The 23,500-nt window shown below is 44.0% G+C and overlaps 1 protein-coding gene across 1 annotated transcript; it reads left to right on the top strand.

Annotated features, from left to right (window-relative positions):
• Nucleotides 1–9,054: 9,054 nt before the first annotated feature.
• On the top strand, nucleotides 9,055–23,001 carry RAB1A (RAB1A, member RAS oncogene family). The gene is made up of 6 exons (XM_069852973.1): nucleotides 9,055–9,294; nucleotides 15,675–15,747; nucleotides 17,843–17,938; nucleotides 19,411–19,506; nucleotides 20,515–20,646; nucleotides 20,927–23,001. The coding sequence occupies exons 1-6, from the start codon at nucleotides 9,272–9,274 to the stop codon at nucleotides 21,122–21,124; spliced, it is 618 nt and encodes a 205-aa protein (XP_069709074.1). The 5' UTR covers nucleotides 9,055–9,271; the 3' UTR covers nucleotides 21,125–23,001.
• The last annotated feature ends 499 nt before the right edge of the window (nucleotides 23,002–23,500 follow it).

The raw sequence follows: 23,500 nt of genomic DNA, 5'->3' as shown, positions 1-23,500 counted from the left end.
ATCTAAATACAGAATTAACATGGTGTGCCTTATGAACAAAAACAAAAAAAAAAAAAGAAGAAAAATTAATTTTCATTGTGGAGATATCATGCTTTTCTGCAACATTTCAGCAATGCGTCCTGTATCTTAATACATTTGCTTTTGTGTTTGTTTTTTTAAGTTTCTCAGTCATTACACAGTGTAATTTAGAATCAGCTTAGCACCCTTCCATTGTGCTGAGTGGTTCCAGTGAATAATGCAGGATTAGACTGCTAGTAATTAAATGGTGCTGCCTCTTAGCTTGAAAGTGAAACACTTCTATGGAATTTTAAGAGTTTCTTGCTTTGCTTATGTTGTGTGTCTAAATAGTATAGATAGGTGTACCAGGTCAGTGCAGACACATGCAATCTTAAAAAAATATAATTAAAAAAAGCAAAAAGAAAAGAGAGATGGAGGGAGGAAGAAAAGAGCAAGAAAGTGGGAGAAGGAAAACAATTTTATCCAGTCATTAAAATCTTGAACTGCATGGAATCCTGAGTGTAATATCCTAATTTTGCCATTGTACAATCCAGATAAAGGGTTCATGTTTGTTTTCATTTACAGATGGGTCTTTGAAATTCGCAAGGAATACATTGTATAACATAGCATGTATTGTTGAAGCCTATTTTATTTCAGTAAAGCAGCAGCTACCATGTGTGGACTAAAGAACCCATTGAATACTTGCTTCTTAAATTGGCTTCACTACTATGCAGTTTTATCATTAGAATTCACTCATTAATGTTTTAAGCACAACAAAACCTTTATTAATTTTATTTTTCAAAATATGTTACAGTATGAAATAACAGTATTTCACCATTCAAAGACAGTTCTTTGCTTCTTCAATGGCATTATTAAACTGATCTGTACCATCCTCCTCACAGGACTGCAGTTGTGTATCCTCGTAGGATGCTAATAATACAAATTATGAGCTTGCCTGAAATAATAGGGATGGTACCTAATCCTGAACTGACATCTGAAGGATATCAATGACAGGTCTGTATGTGAGCCTCGGTTTATTCTGTCAGCCCCATGTTAAGATGAAGATGAAGGCATTTGAGTCTTAACAGACCCAGAGCCTGAGGGTTTTTTTTAGCTTGAGCTTTTGTTACATTTAAGGATTCATGCTGAATAACAATAATAAGAGATGAATCCCATCTGGTTTTCTGTTGATTGTGAGTTTAATTTAGTGTATGACTCCTCAAAGTTTAGTCTGCCAGGCCAAGGAAAGGTATGCAGTTATCAACATTACTGATAGGATAAAACAATTATGTAAGCTTATTTGCAAACCTCCCCAAATCCCATAATGCTTAACAAAAACTCTCGAGTTGAAATGCACCTGTTTACAGAAAGATACAGCGTCAACTAGAGATTTTATTTAGAGTTTTGGGTAGACTATATGGCCTTGCTGACTGATTCTTTGCCCGCTGCCATTTTTAGGCATGAAATATAGCAGGAAACTGAAAAGAAAGTATGGATAAGAAAAACACAGTGTTTTAAGAAAGACTTTTGAGAGTCGCATGAGAGACTTTTGTACTTAGGAGGCTGTGGAGGTCCAAGCACTGAAAAGGTCAGCATGTGCTATGTTTCCGGCATGTAGCTAGTGATGCATCTTTGAGTTGTAACAGTATTTCTCAAACTGTGTGTCCTTGGCAGGACTCCAAATTAATCCTGTGGCGGGAGAGGAAAGTGCCGGTGGGGCTTGGCAAAAATTGCTTGTCCTGTCCTTATGTAAAGATATGCATTTGTTCCTGGGTAGTGTGGGAGGTGGCTTCTCCTTTCTCTCTACATTTGGAGCCACCATGAAAACAGTTAATTCCAGCAGACAGTCTAATATGCAATTGCAGGCCCGAAAGTCATTGTAGACTCTCTCTCCTGCAACACAGCTAAATTTTATCTGCATGTGCCAGCAGTTTCTTGAGCCTGCTAATAAATCATAGAATCATAGAATAGTTAGGGTTGGATGGGACCTTAAAGATCATCTAGTTCCAAACCCTCTGCCATGGGCAGGGACGTCCCACTAGAGATAAGTGCCCCAAACCAAGTTAGATGGAGCTTACAGGAGATGAGTAGGGAGAGAACAAGAAAGGGGCAAGAAAGAAGAAAATGCACAAAAAACAGTAAGAAAGAGATTAGAAATGTAGATCATGAAAAGTATAAAATGGTATCGTTGATGTCAGGCCATGAAACAAGGTTGGCATTCTGTTGTTGAATAATGTTGCAGGCCTCTGTAATTGTGCAACACACAAAGGATGGAAGATACTGTGCAAGGCAGGTGTGTACAAAGGATGAGCAAACAGAGGAGGACAGTGAACAAAGAAAAATTGAGAAGAAATTTTTTGAAAAATTTTGGAAGAGGCCAGAAGAATGAGTAAAAACACAAAAGCTGGTATTGATAAAGAGGGGTGGGGCAGTAGAAGCAAAGATGAAAGAAAGTACAGCCACTGATGTCATTTGCTGGTTTTCATTAGAAATGTATCCTTCTGCTACTTCTGGATTCCATACACATGTATAAGAAAATACAAGCTTTTCTGCTCACCAGGGCGAAACTTTCTTCTAGAACTCTGGCATCAAAGCCACCTGCAAAACCCTGTAAAACAACCCTTAGCATTAAATAGATGTCTGTATTAAATAACATCCTGTGCCAAGCAGGGAGTTGCCAGCCCAGCTGGATGAATACATGACAGAGCATTTAAGTGATAACTAGTATGATGAATTGAACTCTTAAGCAAATAGATACCCAGGCAAAGAGCAGAGCGACCAAATTCCATGGTGCACTACCCTGCTATCTCCACTGGGTTGCAAAACGTATGAATCAGAGGTAGAAGATAGCCCTTGGCAGTATCTCTGGAGAGTACTATGATCCCTACTTAAGCAAACCCACGTGTTCTTAGTTCCTGATGTTTCTGGGCCCTTTTCAAGTGTGCTTCCTAGCAGGACTCTGCCCCAGCATCTATGTGGCAGTCAGCCACAGTCTGCATCAGTAAGAAAGCGTTCATTTACTAGAAGGAAATGGGTACTGCAAGCAGGACATGAGGTGTTCAGGAGGTGGCAACCTCAGAGTCCAACCTCCTGTTGCACAGTTGTGGTCCAGAGTCTTGAGCTGCCATTCTAAAAACAACAAACAGGCCAGATCCTCAGCAGGCACAGAGCCACAGAAGCTCAGCATATTAGCTCAAGCTCTGTCTTCTTTATCTCATTTAGCACTGAAGTTTATCATTAAAAAGATGCCCAAGATACAACAGATGAAGTAAAGTGTACCGAATTCACCAGCAACCTTAAGTAAAAGCCTAAGCTGCTTAATTTATCCTGAATTTATCATTTTTCCACTGAGCTTTTTTTTACCTTTCTTGTGGGTACTGTCTTCAGTGGCCTGTGGGAACAGTGGAATTGTCGTTTCTGGACATTTTCAAAAGTATAACTATTGGGATTGAAACAGATGCAACTGAAGCAGAGGAACTGACTAGATCATCTCTTGTTTCTTCCAACCTATTTTTTCCCTACGAAAAGTGCATTCAGTTACTGTTCTAAGCTTGCAGTGTTACACTGCTTCCACTAGGCTTGTGTAACAAAAGCCTCTGCGACAAAACCCCTCTGCTTCCTCCGTGGCTACTAATGCAATCCAAAATGTGGTATTGTCAGTTTTACAGAAGGTTGGGAAATCAAGATCCGAACCATGGCAATAGTGTAAAGTAAAAAGGAAAGAACGATATCAAAGTTAATAGGCAACCAGCCTATTACAGTGTTTCATGTCCTGCTCAAAATAATTTCCTACTTCAATTTTGGGTGACAGCTGCCACAAAACCTCCCACATGCTCACAACAGTACTGAAGTAAACTGGGCTTGGATTCTGAAGAAAGGAGCCAGAACAAGGTGCGAGATCTCCTCCTAGGAGTTTTGCAAAAGAAATCTAGCTCACAAGAGCTGGACATCTCCTCTCTGAGTGTCCCGCTACCCTTTTACATCCACCATATGCTCTGGACACTTAATTCTGTTTGTATCTTCTTGTCTTCTGCCTGTGATTGGAACGAATGTGAAACCTCTGGCTCTACTCCTCTCACCATGGGACACAAAAGCACTGGCTGTATGTGACAAAAACAAGAGGTAGAGCTGTATATCAGCTGTTTCCTGGTGATTTACAGATGGGTAAAATCCATTATATCATCCGGTTACCTCTTCCCTGTAAAAAGTCATGTGTAATAGTGAACCAGCTCTTTTAAATGGTTCTGGAATACCTTTTTCCTCTCCACTTTTGTTTTTCTGACATCAGGCTATGCCTGAAGATGAGTTCATTTGTTCTGTCCCTCCCAGTGGTACCACAGGTCCACCAGCAACTTACTTCTCCTTTGCCCTTTACTTCCTATATAAAAAATTAATAAGAAAAATTTGCTAACACCATTTTAGGTGTGTTCCAGCAACTCAGAAATGGACTGGTTACGTTGTCAGAAAAGCATTGGTAGCTGACAAGTCCTGCAGAGATTAAACATATGGGAGGACTGTGAGCGATATGCAAGAGACGTGCTGCTATCGATAAGCTAAAATCAGTGTTGGTTTCCCAGCACTCCCATATCAAATGACTTGCAACGTCTCAGCTTGGTGTTGTGCATTCCTGGTACCTGACCTTCTCCGTGTGACTGTTGTGCATCTATTGGCCTGTGAGCTTCCCACTACAGGGATCAGACACTGAGAAGGGGGAGGGGAAAGGAAGAGCAGGAGGGGAATACATAAATTTTTTTTTTCCTGATTTTATACCTAGTCTAGGGAAAAAGACACTGGCAGGAGTCCTTTCTGAGATACATTGAACGATATCTCAGTGCTGCTGTGCCTACATGACAGCTTTACGGGGAGGCAGTACTGGGTCAGAAGCCTGATTCCCCCTAACCTTTGGTTCTAGACATGTCACACGGGGAAGAAAAACATTTTCAGGGTAAAAACTGTGGCAGAGTGGTAGTAAGCAGATCTTAAACGTTCCTTTGCCCTGTGACTCTGTGACGTGGTTCTATAGCTAAAAAGCATTGTCCATTGACCATGAAACAGGGGCAGAAGAGGGAGGTAAAACAAATCCTATGCAGCTTGCCACTTTCTGCAGGCTGCAATCCACACAGGTGAGACCCTGACAGTCCCACTAGCAGCCCCGTGGCAAAGTGGGCATATGAGCACCATACTGCAATGCAAAACCTCAGCTCATGCAGCTGTAACACTCCTTCTCCATAATTTGTGCTGCTTTTCCTCCTTCCTCTTCCTTCTCACACCTGCCTGCAGCCACTGCAGCTTGCTTTTTTTCTCTCTCCTATCCCCTGTCCTCCTGTCCTCACATTTCCCAGAGCCTCCTCTGGCACATTCCTTTGTGGCTGGAGGAGGAGAGAGATGGGGTCAGGAGATGGCAGGTCATCTGAGTGGAAAGAGGGACCAGCAGGGTTCAACCTCAAAAACACAAGTTAGTGGGTCAGGATTCTGCCCCGGAGTGGACAGGAATGGGGAAGGCCATTACAGTCCAAAGCAATCTGTGCTCATGGCTTTTCCCAGGCTCTTCTGGTAAAGAGCTATAGCCCAAACCAAAGGAAATTCTACAGCTGACTTCACCAAGAGCATATACTCAGCATCTACTGGCACAGGCACAATTCAGCCCTCCAGGTACAGTAATAATGTTTCTCTAACTGGTATCTGGTATTCCATTGCACTCAGGTTAGTGAGAGACAAGCCAGGCCTCTCTGACCATCCAGTGCCTCGTAGCGTTCAAGACAAACTATGAATATGCACTTAGGGAAGAAGGGAGAACAGGACCAGATGTGATACACGGGTTACAAATCATCACTCGTAACCCAGCTAGAAACCAAACAGGGGTCCAGAGCCTGTTCATCCAGTTAAACGGGTACATGTGCAGACACTTTGCTGCAGATGACATCGCAGCAGCAGCTGACCTCAGCCTGCAGTGTGGGCAGTGGAAAGTCCTCCCTGCACCTCCCTGCAGAGCTGAAGCAGACCCACTTCTCACATTGCCCTTGCAGCCAGCCTGCAGCCATGGGCTGCTACGCCTGCCATGCTGCTGGTTCAGTCATACAGATTAAACATCCTCTTCTCAGACACGGAAGCTATTATTTCTCTGAGATGAAACAGCATCCCACACTCTTATTAACCTGTGCCCTACTTCAGAAGTAAATCTAATTTGCAGCTTTCACAGTCAGGGAGTGCTGGTGTTGGTTTGTCCCTGTGTCTGCTCTGACTTTGCTGAGTATATTTATGCAGCCCCATACGTGGCAGAGTCCTATTTACTGTGGCCTGTAAGCATTATTCCTCACAACACAATAAGGAATTGGGGTGGTTGGAGCTTTTTGTTTCACTAGGGAAGGGAAAAGTAAAAGCACAAATGTGAAATGTCCCTGAAAAGGCAAATTTTGTACTCAGCAGAGTGATGTGCTGTCTGCTAAACCAAGTTTGTTATCATGATATTCCTGAACATCTGGTCACCTTCCACAAAGTGTCTCAAGAGCTGTGCTGTACCAGAGAGAAGAGAGAGTTTCAAAGGATTCGCCAGATCCCTAATGACACACATAAAACCAAACGGGTATTGTTTCACAAGTGTACAAAGTAACAGGGAAAGGGAAGTAGAACCTTCAACAACGGCCACCACAGATGCGGTATGTACAGTAATTTGTATGGTAGATCCATGGGTAGATGATGTTACCTAACAAGCAATGCAAGAAAGCAAAGGAAATCCACAGCCTTTTTTTAAGCGATGCTTGATATTTTCCGATTATAGTCGGTGCAGTTCACAGGCTGTTTTTAAGGACTCGAATGTTAACTCTATTAAAACCATGAAGATGGTGGAGTGTAAGGAACTTCATGATCTTATTGGCAGGCAGGCGGGTGGAGGGGTGGAGGACAAGACTCTGCAATTTCAGTTCCTTTGAGGATTCGGCTCTGTTCTGTTACTGGCCAATGGAAAGCCTTCCATTCATGTTGATTATTTCAGTAGTCCTTTGGTGTCCTTACACAGCTGGTGACTTGCAGCTCTGAGGAGACCTTATAGCAACCTTCCAGTACCTGAAGGGGGCCTACAGGAAAGCTGGGGAGGGACTGTTTACAAAGGCTTGTAGTGATAGGACTAGGGACAATGGGTATAAACTGGAGAAGGGCAGATTTAGACTAAACATAGGGAGGAATTTCTTCATGATGAGAGTGGTGAGACACTGGAACAGGGAAGTTGTGGCTGCCCCATCCCTGGAGGCGTTCAAGGCCAGGCTGGATGGGGCCTTGGGCAGCCTGATCTAGTGGGAGGTGTCCCTGCCCACGGCAGGGGGTTGGAACTAGATGGGCTTTAAGGCCTCTACCAACCCGAACTATTCTACGATTCTATGCATACAGATGAACATCTAGGTGGCTGCAATAAGGCTTCCCTGCTTGACATATGAAGATAAAGTCCTACACAAACTTCCCTGCACAGGATGCTTCAGTCATCTCACAATGCATTCGTGAATTGTTCCTTCTGTCCTTTGAGCTGGCTGCAAGATAAACTTTGGTCAATGTATTATACTATGCCCTTTGTAATGAAATAACGTCAGATAGTATGTATTTAGTGGGGATTTAAATTCCTGAGCTGATTCCAAGGAGCTGTTAAGACTTCTAAGATTTAGCAGTGCTCTGTGTTCAAGCCTAGAACAATGCGTAGTGTTGCAGCGATATGCTCTTTCTGGTGGTGTTGAAAAGGCCAGGCCTTTGTTAGGAATAAATCTAAAAGGATCAAAAACTAAAAAAGCCAGTAATAAAACTTGATACTCAATAAGAATGCATTTTCAGTGGTTAACCAGAAAACTAGGCTTCTATACTCTGACTTCTTCCAGCTTTATCAAGTCATTTGCTTCACGATCCCAGGGACACGACAATCTCTCGCCATCTCCTCAAGGAGACCTTATAGCGACCTTCCAGTACCTGAAGGGGGCCTACAAGAAAGCTGGGGAGGGACTGTTTGTAAGAGGTTGTAGGACTAGGGGCAATGGGTATAAACTGGAGAAGGGCAGATTTAGACTAAACATAAGGAGGATTTTCTTCATGATGAGGGTGGTGAGGCAGTGGCACAGGTTGCCCAGGGAAGCTGTGGCTGCCCCATCCCTGGAGGTTTTCAAGGCCAGGTTGGATGGGGCCTTGGGCAGCCTGGGCTGGTGGGAGGTGTCCCTGCCCATGGCAGGGCGGGTGGAACTGGATGGGCTTTAAGGTCCCTTGCAACCTAAACTATTCTATGATTTCCTAGTAATGAAATGAGCGTTATAATATTTTCTGTGCCCAAAGAACATTATGAAATGTGACCAATCAAAGCTCATAAAGTGTTTCTGATTAAAGATCCAACAGCAGCGCATAAAGGGGTTGTCAGGACATTCTACCATGGATGTCATTGCGCTGCCAGACACCTCCTGTTCCCATTTTATCGCCACGCCTCCATTTTTATCCCTCACCTGACGTCTAAAACCCACGGCAGAGTGGGATCCAGTCATGGAACGGCTTTGGCTGGAAGGGACCTCAGAGCCCGTCCAGTTCCACACCCTTGCAACGGGCAGGGACACCTCCCACCGGGCCAGGTCGCCCAAGGCCCCGTCCAGCCTGGCCCTGAGCACCTGCAGGGATGGATGGGGGCAGCCAGCGCCCCGCCGCCCTCACAGGGAACCACGTCCCCATGTCCCCGTTTCCAGCCTAACGCCCGGCCCCCCGACCCCGTCCCCTCTCAGGCGCGGGGGCAGCCGTGGCCCCGCCCCCCCCCCCCCGCGGCTGCCCGCGCGCTGACTCGCCCCAGCTGCCACGTCTTCCCGCCGACGTCACCGCCTCGCCTCGCCCCGCCCCGCCCCGGCCAATCGGCGGCGCCGCCCGCCCCGGGGCCGAGGGAAGAAAGGCCGGGCCGCGCGCACGCGCAGGCGCCGCCGCGGGGGCCGCCGGGAAAGCGAGTCCTCCTCCCGGAAGGAGCGGGCGGGCGGTGCGGCAGAGCGGACTCGGTTTCCCGTCGCCCCCCGCGGCCGCCCCCCGGCCATGTAAGCGCTGCTCGGCGAGAGGCGGCCCCGTTTCCTGGTTCGGCTCCGGCAGCCATTTTGGGCTGAGGGAGCGAGCGCGGAGGCCGCGGAGCGGGGCAGGGCGGAGGGGCAGGCCGCGCCGGGCGAAGGCGGGAGCGCTTGGACGCCTGCATCCGCGGAGCGCCCGCCTCGGCGGCGGGAGGTGCCGGGCCGCCTACACCCCCACGGAACGCGCTCGCCGGGCCCTGGGCCCCACGGACATGTCCAGCATGAATCCCGAATAGTGAGTGCGGGGCGGGGGCCGCCATCGGGGCTGGGAGTGGGGGGGACACGGGGACACACGAAGCCGCCGGGCCCGGAGCGGGATGGGGGGCAAGGCTGGGGATGGGGAATATACGGGGGATCCAGGGCGGCGGGGGCAGACGCACACGGCGGGGTTTGGGGCCGCCGGAGCCGTCCCGCGGGGGTGGGGGTGGGGACTTAATTAATTAAGACATTCCCGGCGTCACCCGCCGCCGTGGGCCCCGGCGGCTCCGGCCGCGGCAGCGATGGGAGTGCGGGCCCTGCCGGCCCTCGGAAAGGCGCACTGGGGGAGCCCTTGGTGAAAGCCGATCGTCCCGGCCGGCCGCGGCTCGGCTCGGCCATCCGAGGTCCACCCTTCGCTTCAGCTGCGAGTCATGTGTGTGTCACATGGCTCTTGCAAAATACTTCTTGCCGATGTAGATTTTGCAACGCTGTGAGTCGATAATGAAATGTTTTTCGGGCTGTCCTGAGCTGAAATAGCACATACCTGGAAAACCTGGTGATGGTACATGTGGGGGTTTTTTTGGGTTTTTTTTTTTTTTTGGAAGGTTGTTATGCCTCGTCTTGTGAATATGGCCTCTTTATGCAGATGACCTGCTCGGGAGCAAGGATGTCTGTGCTCTCTGGTCAGCAGTTGCCTGTAGCCTGGCAACTGTAAGAGCAGTGGCTTGTCTGCTGGGATGCTAGAGACAATAAACCTCGTTTTACTCGTGGTTTTTGTGAATGAATAAGAGGAGAGACTTGGGATTAGTTTAAAAAAAGCACTTAAAAGAAACAGCTGCTGAACCCTTGAGACTTAAATGCTGAAAAGTGTTTTTAGGATCCTTTCACTGACACTGGCTTTGCTGGCTCTCCAGTTCGGGATCATGAAGCCACTGTGCCTTCTCTTATAACTGAAGTGGCTGTGGTATTGAAATGCACATGTGGCATGACATTACTGCTCTAGATACCCATTGTATCTGTTAGCGGATAATGCTTTAAAGAACTTCTGACCTTAAATGGTGCTTTTCCACACAACTGAGGCTTCTGTCTTGTGTGGTCACAGCTTTTGTGCTCTCTGTGTGGTTGCAGCACTGTGGGCCCATTAAAATCACCTGAAGAACAAACAGGAGTAGAACGCAAAGTAGTCATCTGCAGCCAGCACGAGGGAGTCAGTGAAAACTAAGAGGTACAGCCAGGAACTCAGGTTACGTCTTGGCAAGGTTTCATCAGGATCATGCTCCTGTGGCTTTGGAGAACACCAAAACAGTAGCTGGAGGTAGTCGGTGGGTAAAAGGCCAGTAAATTGTTGATGCCTCTGTGGTCGTTATGACTCTTACAGTTAAACTCAAATTTACCTTGCAGACTGGTTTTGTAGTGAAAAAACTGCCTACCAAGTGTTAGGTCACTAACACTCTGCAAAAACATCGTGAAGGTTTTTTTCCTGTAGGTTTTTTTGCCTTTCTTGAAGTCTCTTGGATATGTAAACTCTGATGTAGAGGGTAATTCCCTGCAGCGAGATAGTGAATGCTCCTATGAAGATGGAGGAAAAGCAATTGGAGGGAGACATTTTCAGTGAGGAGTGCTTATTCCTAGTGAGGACAGCAGAGTTCTTGAAAGTGAAACAAAGAGGAAAAGCTGTAGTTTAAGATTAATTTGTAGTACTAAATTGCCACTTCCGGAGAAGGGTGTGTCTGCAGGATATGGCTGGGAGATGAGAAGGATGTGGTGAGATGGACACAAAATCTATCACTTCAATATGTATACTTGGATCAATGCTAAATCAGGCATGAGTCTTATGGGATTGTGATGTTATTCGCTCTAGTTATCTGTAAAAGGTACAGGTGTCTGGTCCTCTTAAAAGTGCTCTGCTTATAGCTTGCACATTCTCACTTCCTTATCACAGCTTCAGATCAGGCTGTAGCACCACATACTCTTTCCTGGCCATGCCTGAGCTCAGTGGGATAGCTAGTTAAAGTTTTTATTGATCAAAAGAGCTGTCTCCTTCAATATTCCTATTAAAGTTACAGGATTAGAAGCTGCTGGTGCAAGGGTTTGAAGGTGATGAGGGTGTAATTCGGAGAGCTTTGTTGAACCTTGAAGGTTGTGGGACAGCCCAGTGAAGTAGTTGGTGTGCTTTTTCATTGAAGTGAAGGAACTGAGGAGGGATGAATGAGAGATTATTGCTAGCATTTGGAAGCTAAATTCTCAAAACACCTGCCTACCTACCTAGCACTGTGATGTATTCCTTCTGTGTTCCTCCCCCTTATGGTGTTTAAATGAGCCAAAGATCAATATTGACTATGTTGAGACTAGATCCTGTCAGGATCAGCATTTCCCACCTCTTTTGCAATTTGCTTGTAGTAGGCTGGTTAGCATAAACACACTGGTGGGTGAACTGTCTTAACAGCTGAGTGGTATTGGGCATTCATCTTGATCAGTGCTCTGCAGTGTCTGGATCTTGTTCTAGGTACCTTCTTCAAGGGGAGATGAAGAAATGAAGTGCTTTTCAGAGGCAATTTGCTTTTTCTGCATTCTTCAGTATTGTTGGAGAATACCTTTTGAGGGGGTGGGATTCAGTCTTGTGTGATGGTGTTCAGTAGTGACAATTGAGCTACAGCTTCTGGGTTGCTGGAATCATCTGAAATAGCTTGTGTTCTAATCTTTCTAACTGCAATCTGCAATGCAAAGTGGCATTGTCTTCTGGATTCTGTTTACTTGCACAAGTAGTGTGTAATCAGAATGACAGTCATGCTCCTCTTCAAAATTTCTTGGGTGGCAGAACAAAGACTGGGGATTTGATGCTGCTGTGAATACCTGTTTATGATAAACTTGCAGCTGACAGTGATTCAAGCCCATTCTAGCTGTTCCTTGTTGGAGACAGTTGATTATCTAGTCCTGTCAGTTTGGGCATAAAACCTTCTTGGCATTTTAAAAAAAAGTCTACTTGTATAAACAACAGTAAACTTGCAGGTCTGTTGTTCCACACAGCTTTGGCCAGGTCTGCCCTAAACTTGACTTCCTGGTCTTCTGCTGAATTTGCTGACTGTTGTGTGGAAAAAGCGTGTAACAAGAAAGTGTGTAACAAGAGGATGCTGCTCTCTGCTCAGAAATTTCAGGGTTCTTTTGGAGGTGCCATTTTAGTGAGATACAATTGAATATAGCATCTATGTTTTATCTCTGTGGCAAGAGGAAGCTACTGTCTCCTGCTCCTTATGGGGAGGATTGGAGACCCTCACTCTTATTGACAGTACCTACCTTCCTTGCTGCACATCTTCCTGCAGTGTGTGTTCTTGTACAGGTGCCAAGTATGTCTTGCTCATATAAATAGTGAAAAATAGTTGACTAATAAATCTAGATTCATGCTGTCACTGAGTGTGGAGAAAGATGTGCTGCATAGCTCAGCCTGCTTCACAAAGGCTCCCTAAACTGGAAGAGCTGATGAGAAGTCCTCAGGTCTAAAGAGCAAAATTCAGTGTCTTCAGAAATGGTTGTGTGGCCCCTCAGGAGCAAATAGCAAAATAAACCTGCATGGCTTGTTGGACACAGTGCTACATTTGAACCCATTAACACAAGTATTCTGTCAGTGTAGCTCAGCCTAGAAATAGATTTGTGAGCTTTTGTAGCTTGTTTCCATTTGTATTTGATTTAAACTGTTTCTGTACCCAAAGACCTGTTTCTAGCATTGCACCATGTGTAACAGACTGCTCACTTGGTTCTCAAGGTCCTATGTAGGCGCCTGCTGCATTTTTAAAAGCTCCTAAGGCAACAGTACCTAGAAAGGAAGGTGCTGTCATTGCAGTATGGAATGACTTCAGCTTTTCTAAAACCTCAGTAGCAAGGTGCTGCTTAAATTATGTCTGAACTGATGCAGGTCTTGCTTATCTGGCAGAACTGGTTCTTTGTGACATGACACCTGTTTCTAAGGCAGAGTGTGCTAACTTGCTCAAGGCCATTTCCAGCTGTGCTGTGGCCTAGCTTGCCCTGGCTTTGGTGGGTGAGGCAAGTGGCCTGGGGTCACTGTGTAAGCCCATGCTTGTCACTTGCTGCTGGAAATACTGAAGCCCTAAGTGAGGGAAGGTCTTCATAGTGAAGATGTCAAACCCAGTATTTAAGGCTTCTGAGTTCTTGTTAACTTCGTAGTGCTGTGTATAAACCATTCTCATTCTTGTTTGCTTCTTAACAGTAAACAGATTTGATAGCAGGGTAGATCTGGTTGGCATCTGCTCTTGGCACTCAGAGTAACAGAAAAGGAGTTACTTGGTGTTTGGGAGCTGGAGGGACTCTTGGAAGCAATGAGAGGCTCTTACGTGAATCTTTTGGACTGGCAGCTGAAGCCTTACCTGCACCAGGAGGGAATAAATTTTTCCCTCTAATATTAGTGAAGACAATATTGTGGTAATATTCATGTGCTACCATTCTTAAGGGGATTATAATATGCTGCAGGCTCCAATACTTCCAAGTGTATTATTGCTTACTGTAAGTAACAATTTAACTTCAGGATTGCTGAAAGTTCTGGTTTTGCAGAGAAGTGAACAATCCAAGCTTCCTGATGAAGTAGGAAGAAGCTGTTTGAAGGCTGAGACAGCTGTGGCTTCAGTTTATGCATAATCCTGGGGAAGAAGGCATATGTTTTAGCAGCTGCTAAACCAGCACTGTGTATTTTGTCCATGGTTACCAGTCTAAGAGCAGCATAAGCAGTTAATAATGCTTCTGGCCAGTGATAGTGCTTCAGCTATCTTGAAGCTGTTAAGATATATGGGTTGTGATGCAATGTAACTTATCTCCCCTGAACAATTTAGGTTAACAACTGTCATTCTACTAAAACTGTCTTGCTGTGTGCAGGACTTGACAGGTGGAGAAGAGTTTTATGACCATAAACTGCTGTGTATTCTTCAACTTTGATATTTTTAAGTAGCTTGAGTGCTTTTAGCTTTACTCTGGGGGAAAGTTGCATTTTTAAGGATCAGCTTATTTGTTGCCACAGTTACCACTCCTGACTTCTCTCTAGCCTTGAGAGAAATGCTGCAGAAACTGATGGTGGTTTCAGTTGTGTATGTTCTTGCAGCCCAGGACCAGCCAAGATGACAAGTCATTTGGTTACTTAAACAGAGGAGTGGTGAAAAGCTGAGCAGTTGTCCACTTACTTTGTTGTTATCAGCTGATTCCTAGCAGATTCCTAGCTGGATTCTTGCCAGCCAGAGTCCATGGCAGTGTTAGGGAATAATAGGTGGGGACAGTTGGCTTCAGGCATTTGCATATGCTGTATTTTCTTAGTTTGGTTAAGTGGGTGTAGAAATAAAAGTGCTGTAAACTCTTGTGGCTGCTTGAGAACAGAACTTAATCCTGGACAAAAAAGGGCTGAAGAGTGGTAGACCTAGACTGAGTTAGTCTTGTACTTACAAAGCAAAATAACTTTTTTAAGTGGTGGTTTGTTGCTTATTCACTGCTACTTGATCTCTAGTATTAAACTGCCCCATTAGTCTTATGACTAACAAAATGTAGTGTTTTGCCAACAGTGAAATAAGACTAGGCTGGTCATTGGTACCATGCCTCCCTCAGTGTTGGGAGGACTCAACATTAAGTACAAAAGAAAAAAGATATTGGTGCTTCTTCCAGTGTCTCTTGAGAATTACTGATATCACACCTGACATCCTCTAGAGACTGGATGTATCCTTTTCTGGCAGTGGCTTTAGCTTTGTTTTAATGACTGAAAGGCAAGTGGAGTATGTAGTCACTGACAGCTGTTACTAATCCTTGTGGAAGGTGAATGTTCATTCTGCTTTAGCAGGCCACTGAACTTGGCATTCATAGTTTATGTACTTAAATTGCATATTGTGCTGTTGAATTCTGCTGGAACTTAAATTTGGGTGACTTAAGCTGAGGAAAGAGTTGGTTGCTTTTGGCCACTTCTGTGGCATTTATGAAGCTGGACAGAGGAATCAAGCCTTTGACTTCAAGAAAGATGCAAAGATAATGGCTCTGGTGAACAGCAGGCTGTTACTGCCACCTGTGTGTTACTCAAGTCAGTCAACCAAACACTGGGGCTTGCGCTTAATGGTGAAACATGATTTTAATTTTAGCTAGACCATAGAGGGCTGAGGTAGGGCTGTTTTAGTCTTGTTGATTAGCACAGTAATATTCCTGGAATAACTTCCTAGGAATGCAGTTTTACACACATGCACTGTTTGGAGCATACATCTCACTTCATTTACCAAGTGAATTAAGTAAATGGTGAATGTGTCTAAACTGGATAGAGAAGCTTGGAGTTGTAGGGGACTTCCCTAGTAGTGAATTAATTTACCCTTCACAAAATCATAATGAAATAGCTATAAGGAACTTGGTGGTTTTGATCTTAATGACTTTTTTTTCCTTCTGCAGTGACTATTTATTCAAGCTACTTCTGATTGGAGACTCCGGTGTTGGGAAATCTTGCCTTCTACTTAGGTTTGCAGTAAGTGATCATGCTTGAAAACTTTATGTAAAAAAGTTACCAGGTACTTAACAAGAATTTCTCTGCTATAAAAACTGCTTGAAAGGACTGATATATTTGTTTGTAGCTGACCATTTGTTCATGAGTACAGAAAGAAATAACGTCAAGAATGTCTGGTGAAATTTAATTCTCATTTTCCTGTTACTTGAGAACGAGATGCCTGCATTTAAGTTCTGTCATTACATAATGGTAGAACACTGATAGTGGAAGGACATAGTTGAATTCTGGGGTGTATGCCTTCAGGCTTGAAGAGTACAAATGTGTGTACTCAAGACCTTGATCAGTTACTACTTGATCTGAATGTTTTCAGCTGTGTGATGTTTTGTTTCTTCATTGAAATACCTACCAATTGCTTAGCTAGAGGGAGAAGTAATTTAAATACTGCAGGAATAACGAAGCCTTTGTGTCCTTTAGTGAATATATATAATTGCTGGTGGACTGCTGTGGCTGAAATTTGATGCAAGAAGCTCTAGTTTCCCTGTGAACAGGAAAAGTTGAGTTTGACAGCTCTAACTAGAAGAAGCTGGAGTCCAGTGGCCTTTTTGTCTACCTCTATGCCAAGGTGCAACTTTATGTTGCTGTGGTAGGAAAAGAGAATATGGGACATATATTAAATTCCAGTTTCTAAACTCTACTGCAAGATGATGGCAGTAGTTTCACAGCAAAAAAGCACTGCTCTAGGCACCTCTGCAAAGAGCCTGTTGTGTTTCATGTTAGTGCTATGAATTGGTGGTCTGGTGTGTGCAAATAACAGCTTTGACTTATGTAATGCTGCAACCACTGTTTGCACAGTATCAGGATGTAGAGACACTAAAACCACTCTAAACATGAGAAAATAGTAACCTGTTCTGCTCCTGGAACTGGAGGCAGTGGATTGAAAAGGACACCAAGGCTGGAGCAGTACTCCCAGATCAGTCTAGCCTGTGTCTCTTGCAGATAAGTTCGAATTAGTTTCAGCTTCATGTGAATAATGTGACTTCTTTTTTTTTGATAGCCAGCTTAAGTTTGTGCTTAGTTATCTGGTGTTTCTTCAACTAAGTTTTTTTTCTTTAAAAATTTGACTTTCTATCTAAGCTGGTTTACTCTGGCATAAGGAATTACCACAGCATTCACTTAACCAGTGTTCCTCCTGCTGTAGGTTAAATGGCATCAGGCTTTTCAAACATCTTTTGAGTATTGGTATGTTAAGGAAATGTCATGTCATGCTGAAAGTCTTAATGCTTTATTCTTTCTTGCCTGTGTTCCCTCAGGCAGATGTATTACCTAAGGTGTCTTCCATTCACAACATGAAGAAATCCCTTTCTTTTGTGGTAGCTGTTTGTGGCATAAGGCCTTTTCTGATTCCTTTTTACATGAAGTTCTATATACAGTAGAAATGCTCTTCATACCAGCAATCAGTAGAAGGTAGCAAAGACTGATCCAGTGCTTCCTGTGTGCCTTGAGGCCTGTTGGAGACTGCACTCAGGTCCATGCAAGCTACTAAACAAGTGCTGCGTTTTCCTTCCTGTGTTTACACAGACTGCAGAGTGCAGGACTTAACACAAGTGCCTGAGCTGTAACTCTAAACTGCCTTAGCAACCAGCTGTGACAGCAGAGGATCTGGAGTTCAGATGTGGAGTATGACTTGAGGCAAAAACCCCCTGTCTTGTTTTAGGTAGCTGCTGTGTAATAGAGCTGAAAAACCACCAGAGGAAAATGGAAATCTGATATTTTAATAATGGTAATGGCTAGTCTAAGTAGCTACTCACTCTTCAAACATGAGCAAAGACAGTTTTTTTTTAAACTGCAGTTCAAAAGGCCTTAACGCTACAGGATTTCCAGAAAGCAGGCTTTTTGACTTTTTTGTGAAGATAAGTCTTGCTTGAGCTGCTTCTTAAACTTTGCAGAATTTGAGAAGTAAATACTATGTGAGAATACCTAGCTGTCTGCTGGACTTTGCCATGAATGATCAGACTTGTTTTGCTAGGGAGTTGGGTACCTTTGCCTGTTGTGTAATGAAGTAGGTGACTGCGAGAGAGGTGCAGCTGGCTTAACTTATGTTCACTCTTTCTCCTAGGATGACACGTACACAGAAAGTTATATCAGCACGATTGGTGTGGACTTCAAAATCAGAACTATAGAACTAGATGGGAAAACAATCAAGCTTCAGATAGTAAGTAGCATTTCTAAACTGCTGGGTACTTTAATCTGATGAAGATGGAATTACCGTCATAACTGGTGGTGGTTACCTTTGTACTTTAATCACTAAAATAGGTGATATCTGCCTTGTTAAGAAGTTAGGCAGTTTTTACCAGCTTAAAAGACTTCCCATAACGTGTCCTTAAGGAAGGACGTTTTTCAGGGCTGTCTGAAAGATAATACAGCCTGTTACAGATTTATTTTACTGGAAAGAAAAGAACCTAAGTAATTAAAAGGCAGTGTGGGCTGGGAGCTGAAGAAGCACAGCATCCTGTGCTGGGGTGCTCTTGTATCCACTGGTGTAGTTCTACAGTATCTTGTAAGGATTTGTGTAAGTGGAAGGAGATTGCACAGTTGTCCAAGACATATTAACAACTGCTGTAGCATAGGCTCGACTTCACTATATAGTACTGGAAATGGCTTTTCTTGCCCTTAACAGAACAACTGTCACACACTTGTAACTGGCCTGTCTGCTTTAGTGTTGGGTGGTGTTTCCTGGTTATGTTTTTGGCCTTTCACTTGGAATAAGCAGGGGAAGAGACTTGGCAGTTCTTTCCTATAATCTTGAAACACTCTAAAAGGGTGACTGGTGTAATGACATCTAATATCCATGCAAGGTCACACAATCCTTGGCAGCAACTGCTTCCAGCTCAAGCGGGAGGTACTTGGGACTTGAAGGCAATGACTCAGGGATTCCAGACAGTGTTGTGGAGCAGGAGTTCAGTTTATGGCCAGAAGCCCAAGCATGAATCTGAGTCTCCCGATTCATGTAGCTGTCCTGAGTCCAGAGTAGCCCACTAAGAATGCTGTCACTATTGAAATCTGAGTGTGACTGGTTTTAACAGGCAGCTTACCCTATTCTTGGTATGGCTTCAGGGAGAGAGAGGTTCAGGTGAGTGCTGTTCCTGTCCTAGTGGTGGGAGAGATCAAGCATCTAATGTCCCTCCTTAACTCTTTCAGCAGGAGAATGGATTCAGGTTTGGTTTGAGTTGTTGCACTTTGTACTCTGAAGAGGATGTTGCCTTTAAATACCTTTGCTGCAGCTCCTGTATCAGGGAAGCTGCAGGGAGTGGTTGTGTTAGAGACACACACTTCTGACCTTATCCCCAACAGGTTTTCAAGCCCTGGCTTGTGTATCTTTTTCTGACCACTGAACCATGGCCTCTTCATAGGTCAAAACTGCTTAATGTTTTCCTCAGTGAGATCTCTTGACTGCACTTGTCTGACACCAAACAAATGAGCACTTCTAGAAAAGTACCTGCTGAAGTGTAATTCTTAGTTAAAATACCTTTATCCTCTGAAATTTTATGATGTATACAGTTTAAGAGCCACTTCTGTAGCTGTGACTGGGGGCTCACTTGTTGAGTGGCTCATCGGCTGAGCTGTATTTCTGAAAGCCAATGTGTAACAGTGGTACAGCAGTAACTGATATTGTTTGTCTTGTAGTGGGACACGGCGGGACAGGAGAGGTTTCGAACTATCACTTCCAGTTACTATAGAGGTGCTCATGGCATCATAGTTGTGTATGATGTTACAGATCAGGTAAGTGTCAAACCTGTGCCTGGAGAGTGTCTCCAGGTGGAATACATCAGGTTGATAAGTAATTTGGGAATGCAGCAACTCAGCACTTTAGGAAACTGTGACCATGTTCTTCAGGCTGCATTAAGGTTTATTGAGCTAAATGTATGTTAGTCTCTGATTTGGGGCTAAACACAGACATAAAAAGAGCAGTGGGCTCTGAGGCTCTGAAGCAATTGTACCTTAGGCTTAACTTAAAACTTGCTGGGCAGGTAATAGTTCTGTGTGAATATGTCTCACCTTGCCTTTGGTAGCAGGAAGTCTGAGTTACTGATGGAAGTTGTTGAAAGATTTCCGAATGTACTCGAACTTTGACTACAATAAAAACTGGCATATGGAAGAGAAAATTGTCAGCAAGTGTACAGGATGCAACTGAGCCAGTGTTCTCTGTGGAAGAATCTCTGAATATTACTGGTGCAGTTGTGTTGTTTGAAGGGCTCTTAGGAAGTGTAGAGATATGCCTAAATTAAAAGACAAAGAACACTTGGGTTCAATCACTAACTTGAATGCCAGTTCAGGATGGGAGTTCTGTGTTTCTGGAGTTAAAGGCTGTTCCAGCATCTCTACAACAACATGGTTTGCACCTAACACCTGGTGCTTTGTAAATGCCTGGGATTCTGGTCTCAGCTGTGCCATGTCTCTGTCCTATGGGAGGTGGCAGAGGAAGAGTCCCAGATGGTAGAAGTTGTTGACTGTTAAAGATAGGGAGCAGGGAAAATAGGGGAGGAGTGCAGCAAGGGAGGAAAGGCTGATTGTGTAGGGCTTGGAGCACAGACTAAGGAGTTGTACAGACCATATGTTTACTTGCTTATCTCAAGGCAGTTGGGGTGTACTACCTTGTTAGAGTGCACTCTTGTGGTTGTGAATCACATGGATAAGTATGCTGCTTTCTCTTCTTTCCCAATCCTTGCTGAATAGTGCTGAGCTCTCCTCTTGGTAGAGGGTCTTGCTTACAGTTGTCTTCTCTCCTAGGAGTCTTTCAATAATGTAAAACAGTGGCTGCAAGAGATAGACCGTTATGCCAGTGAAAATGTCAACAAGTTGTTGGTGGGGAACAAATGTGATCTGACCACAAAGAAAGTAGTAGACTACACAACAGCAAAGGTATGTTGGTATAAATGTGTATTTGCTTGAGTGAGCACCTAGTCTGGATTTTAATGCACTTGAGTAAACTTAGGTGCAGGGAAGTGCCTTGTAGTGCATGTAGAAATGCCATAAATGCAGGTGGCTTCATGACCCATTGCGGTGCAGGTCATTATCAGACTGGAGTTTGGGAGTGGGGAGGTGGTCTAGGACCTTGTGCCTTATCCAGCAATGCACCAGGAAATGAGGTGAGGTGTGAACCGGTGTACGAGCTTACTTTTCACTGTTTCTCCATTTGCAGGAATTTGCAGATTCTCTTGGAATTCCATTTTTGGAAACCAGTGCAAAGAATGCCACAAATGTAGAACAGTCTTTCATGACCATGGCTGCTGAGATTAAAAAACGAATGGGTCCGGGAGCGACAGCTGGTGGTGCGGAAAAGTCCAATGTTAAAATTCAGAGCACTCCAGTCAAGCAGTCTAGTGGAGGTTGCTGCTAAAACTTGCCTCCCCCCTTTTGTCTCACAACAATGAATTTGCAATCTGAACCCAAGTGAAAAAAAAATTGCCTGAATTGTACTGTATGTAGCTGCACTACAACAGATTCTTACCGTCTCCACAAAGGTCAGAGATTGTAAATGGTCAATACTGACTTTTTTTATTCCCTTGGCTCAAGACAGCTAACTTCATTTTCAGAACTGTTTTAAACCTTTGTGTGCTGGTTTATAAACGTGTAATCCTTGTTGCTTTTCCTGATACCAGACTGTTTCCTGTGGTTGGTTAGGATGTATTTTTGTTTTGATGTTTCTATTGGCATGTTTAGATGTCAGGTTTAGTCTTCTGAAGATGAAGTTTAGCCATTTTGTATCAAACAGCACAACAGTGTCTGTCACTTTCCATGCATAAAATTTAGTAAGATATATGTAAGATCTGATTTGCTAGTTCCTTCTTGTAGAATTATAAATGGAAAGATCACACTATCTGATTAATAGTTTCTTCATACTCTGCATATAATTTGTGGCTGCAGAATATTGTAATTTGTTGCACAATATGTAACAAAACTGAAGAAATGTTTAATAAATATTGTACTTACTGGAAGTAATATCAAACTGTATGGTGATAAATATTGTCTTAATTTGTATGGCTAAGGGGGAAATCAGGCTTGCATTGTGCACAAAACATATCTGTGTGCAGCCATGGCTCTCAGACCTCCTAGTAGACCAGAGACCTTCCCTGCAACTAAAACTAGCGGCTGTGGCCCAAAAGCTGGAGTTGTTGTGGTGCTTAAGGCACATCTGCTGTACCAGAAACATCCAGCCAATGTTCCCGGAGGCATAATGCACTCTGAATGTACAACAGTTCCCAAACTTAGTCTTGGAACTTAATTTATTTCTCAAGGACTCTATGTAGGGAATTTCTGTCTGCTTCGTGTAGTAGGGGAGGGAACAGTATTTCCCTAACATGAATGACTTCAGTGTAACCTTGAGGTGGTAGAACATTTTACCACTCATGTTTTTTCTCTATACTGTTAATTCCATCCTCTTAATCAGTACTCTTCTGACTGTGCAACAGCTTAGCTTCTATTCTGTTCTGCATAGAGGCATCAGGAGGATGACATGGGGACAGCAAGGCCCCACAACAGACTGTCGCTCCAAATAGGCGCTTTCTCAAACAATTTGGAACTAACCAGCAGCCAAGAGGTTTTGGACAGTGTGTGATTCTTTGTACAGAGCTAATCAAATCATTAGTGCCTGATGTCTAGCTAAAAGCCACAGGAAAGCTAGCCTATAACACTTCCTATACATGTAAAATTGTTCAGCTTTATCTAAACTCAAATGTTCAGCCTATTCTGTAAATAGTCTCATGTTTCAAAGACCATGTAACATTCCCCTAGTAGTAAATACACCCTGTGATAGTAAAAAATATAGCCTAGTTATGTTGTGAGGTATAAACTAAAACCGGTGCAAATATCCTCTGATTTTTTTTCTGGGGGGGGGGTGACTTTGGCTAACAGCTTTCTTCAACATAGTTGCATCAATCAACAGGCAATTGTAATACATAAAGTATTGTCATGGTTAAGTTGAACTCTTCCACTGAGACCTTCACAATAAAGTGATGTGCTTTCTATTAGAGATGTGCTTGTTGGTATAATTCATTATGTAATGTGACTTGCTCCTCTGGGTGAGTAGGAGCAGTAGGAGTAGGGAGTGCTGCTGAGATCAGCAAGCAAACCAGAAAGGTGTATTTGAGGGTAAAACATCTTCCCTGCAGAGAAGTGCACAAATGAACTTAAATGTCAAGATGCCTGCTACATACTATCCAAAACAATGTTAATATATACAGTAATAAAAGCATTGCAAAACCAACTTGGGCTACACCAGGTGTTTGGTGGTTATTTTTTTTTCCCCTAAGTCACTGCTGCGTTCCTGCGATGGTGCCATTAAATGCTAGTGTGTTGAAGAGGGTAGAGTAGGCCTAGTAATCCTGGACAAGGGCACTGTGGTCTCCTACCTGTGAGCTGAAATATTAAATGCCTTTGATGCAGGTGTCAGGTCAGGCTTAAGACTTGCAAGTGGTGCAGACAGGCAGGGGCTGCCTTTCCTAGCATGCAAACCCCATCCTGCCCTGTTGCAGGCTCTGTTTAAGCATCGCCTTTGATGCCCACGGGACCTGATGTCAGTGAAGCTAGGGAGATGAGCCTGGCTGTAACTCTTTGCCTGACTTTTTTGGTTGAAGGCTGATCTATGAATTATCACCTGCAGCCTGGCAATGTAAAACCCTGACATTAAAGCTGAGAAGGTAGAAGATGGGAGAGTTATCAAGAAAACTGCAGAACTCCAATGAATTATTTATCATTCATAACTCTTATGGTTTAA

The sequence above is a fragment of the Phaenicophaeus curvirostris genome, chromosome 2, assembly GCF_032191515.1.
Source record: "Phaenicophaeus curvirostris isolate KB17595 chromosome 2, BPBGC_Pcur_1.0, whole genome shotgun sequence".
Lineage (NCBI taxonomy): Eukaryota > Metazoa > Chordata > Aves > Cuculiformes > Cuculidae > Phaenicophaeus > Phaenicophaeus curvirostris.
This window is presented reverse-complemented; position numbering and strand designations above follow the sequence as displayed.

Bases quoted from the DNA above. Each gene is read 5' to 3' on its own strand.
- RAB1A (XM_069852973.1), top strand. From the start codon at position 9,272: ATGTCCAGCATGAATCCCGAATA. The intron at 9,295-15,674 runs GTGAGTGCGGGG...TTCCTTCTGCAG, and splicing joins TCCAGCATGAATCCCGAATA to TGACTATTTATTCAAGCTAC. The intron at 20,647-20,926 runs GTATGTTGGTAT...CTCCATTTGCAG, and splicing joins TAGACTACACAACAGCAAAG to GAATTTGCAGATTCTCTTGG.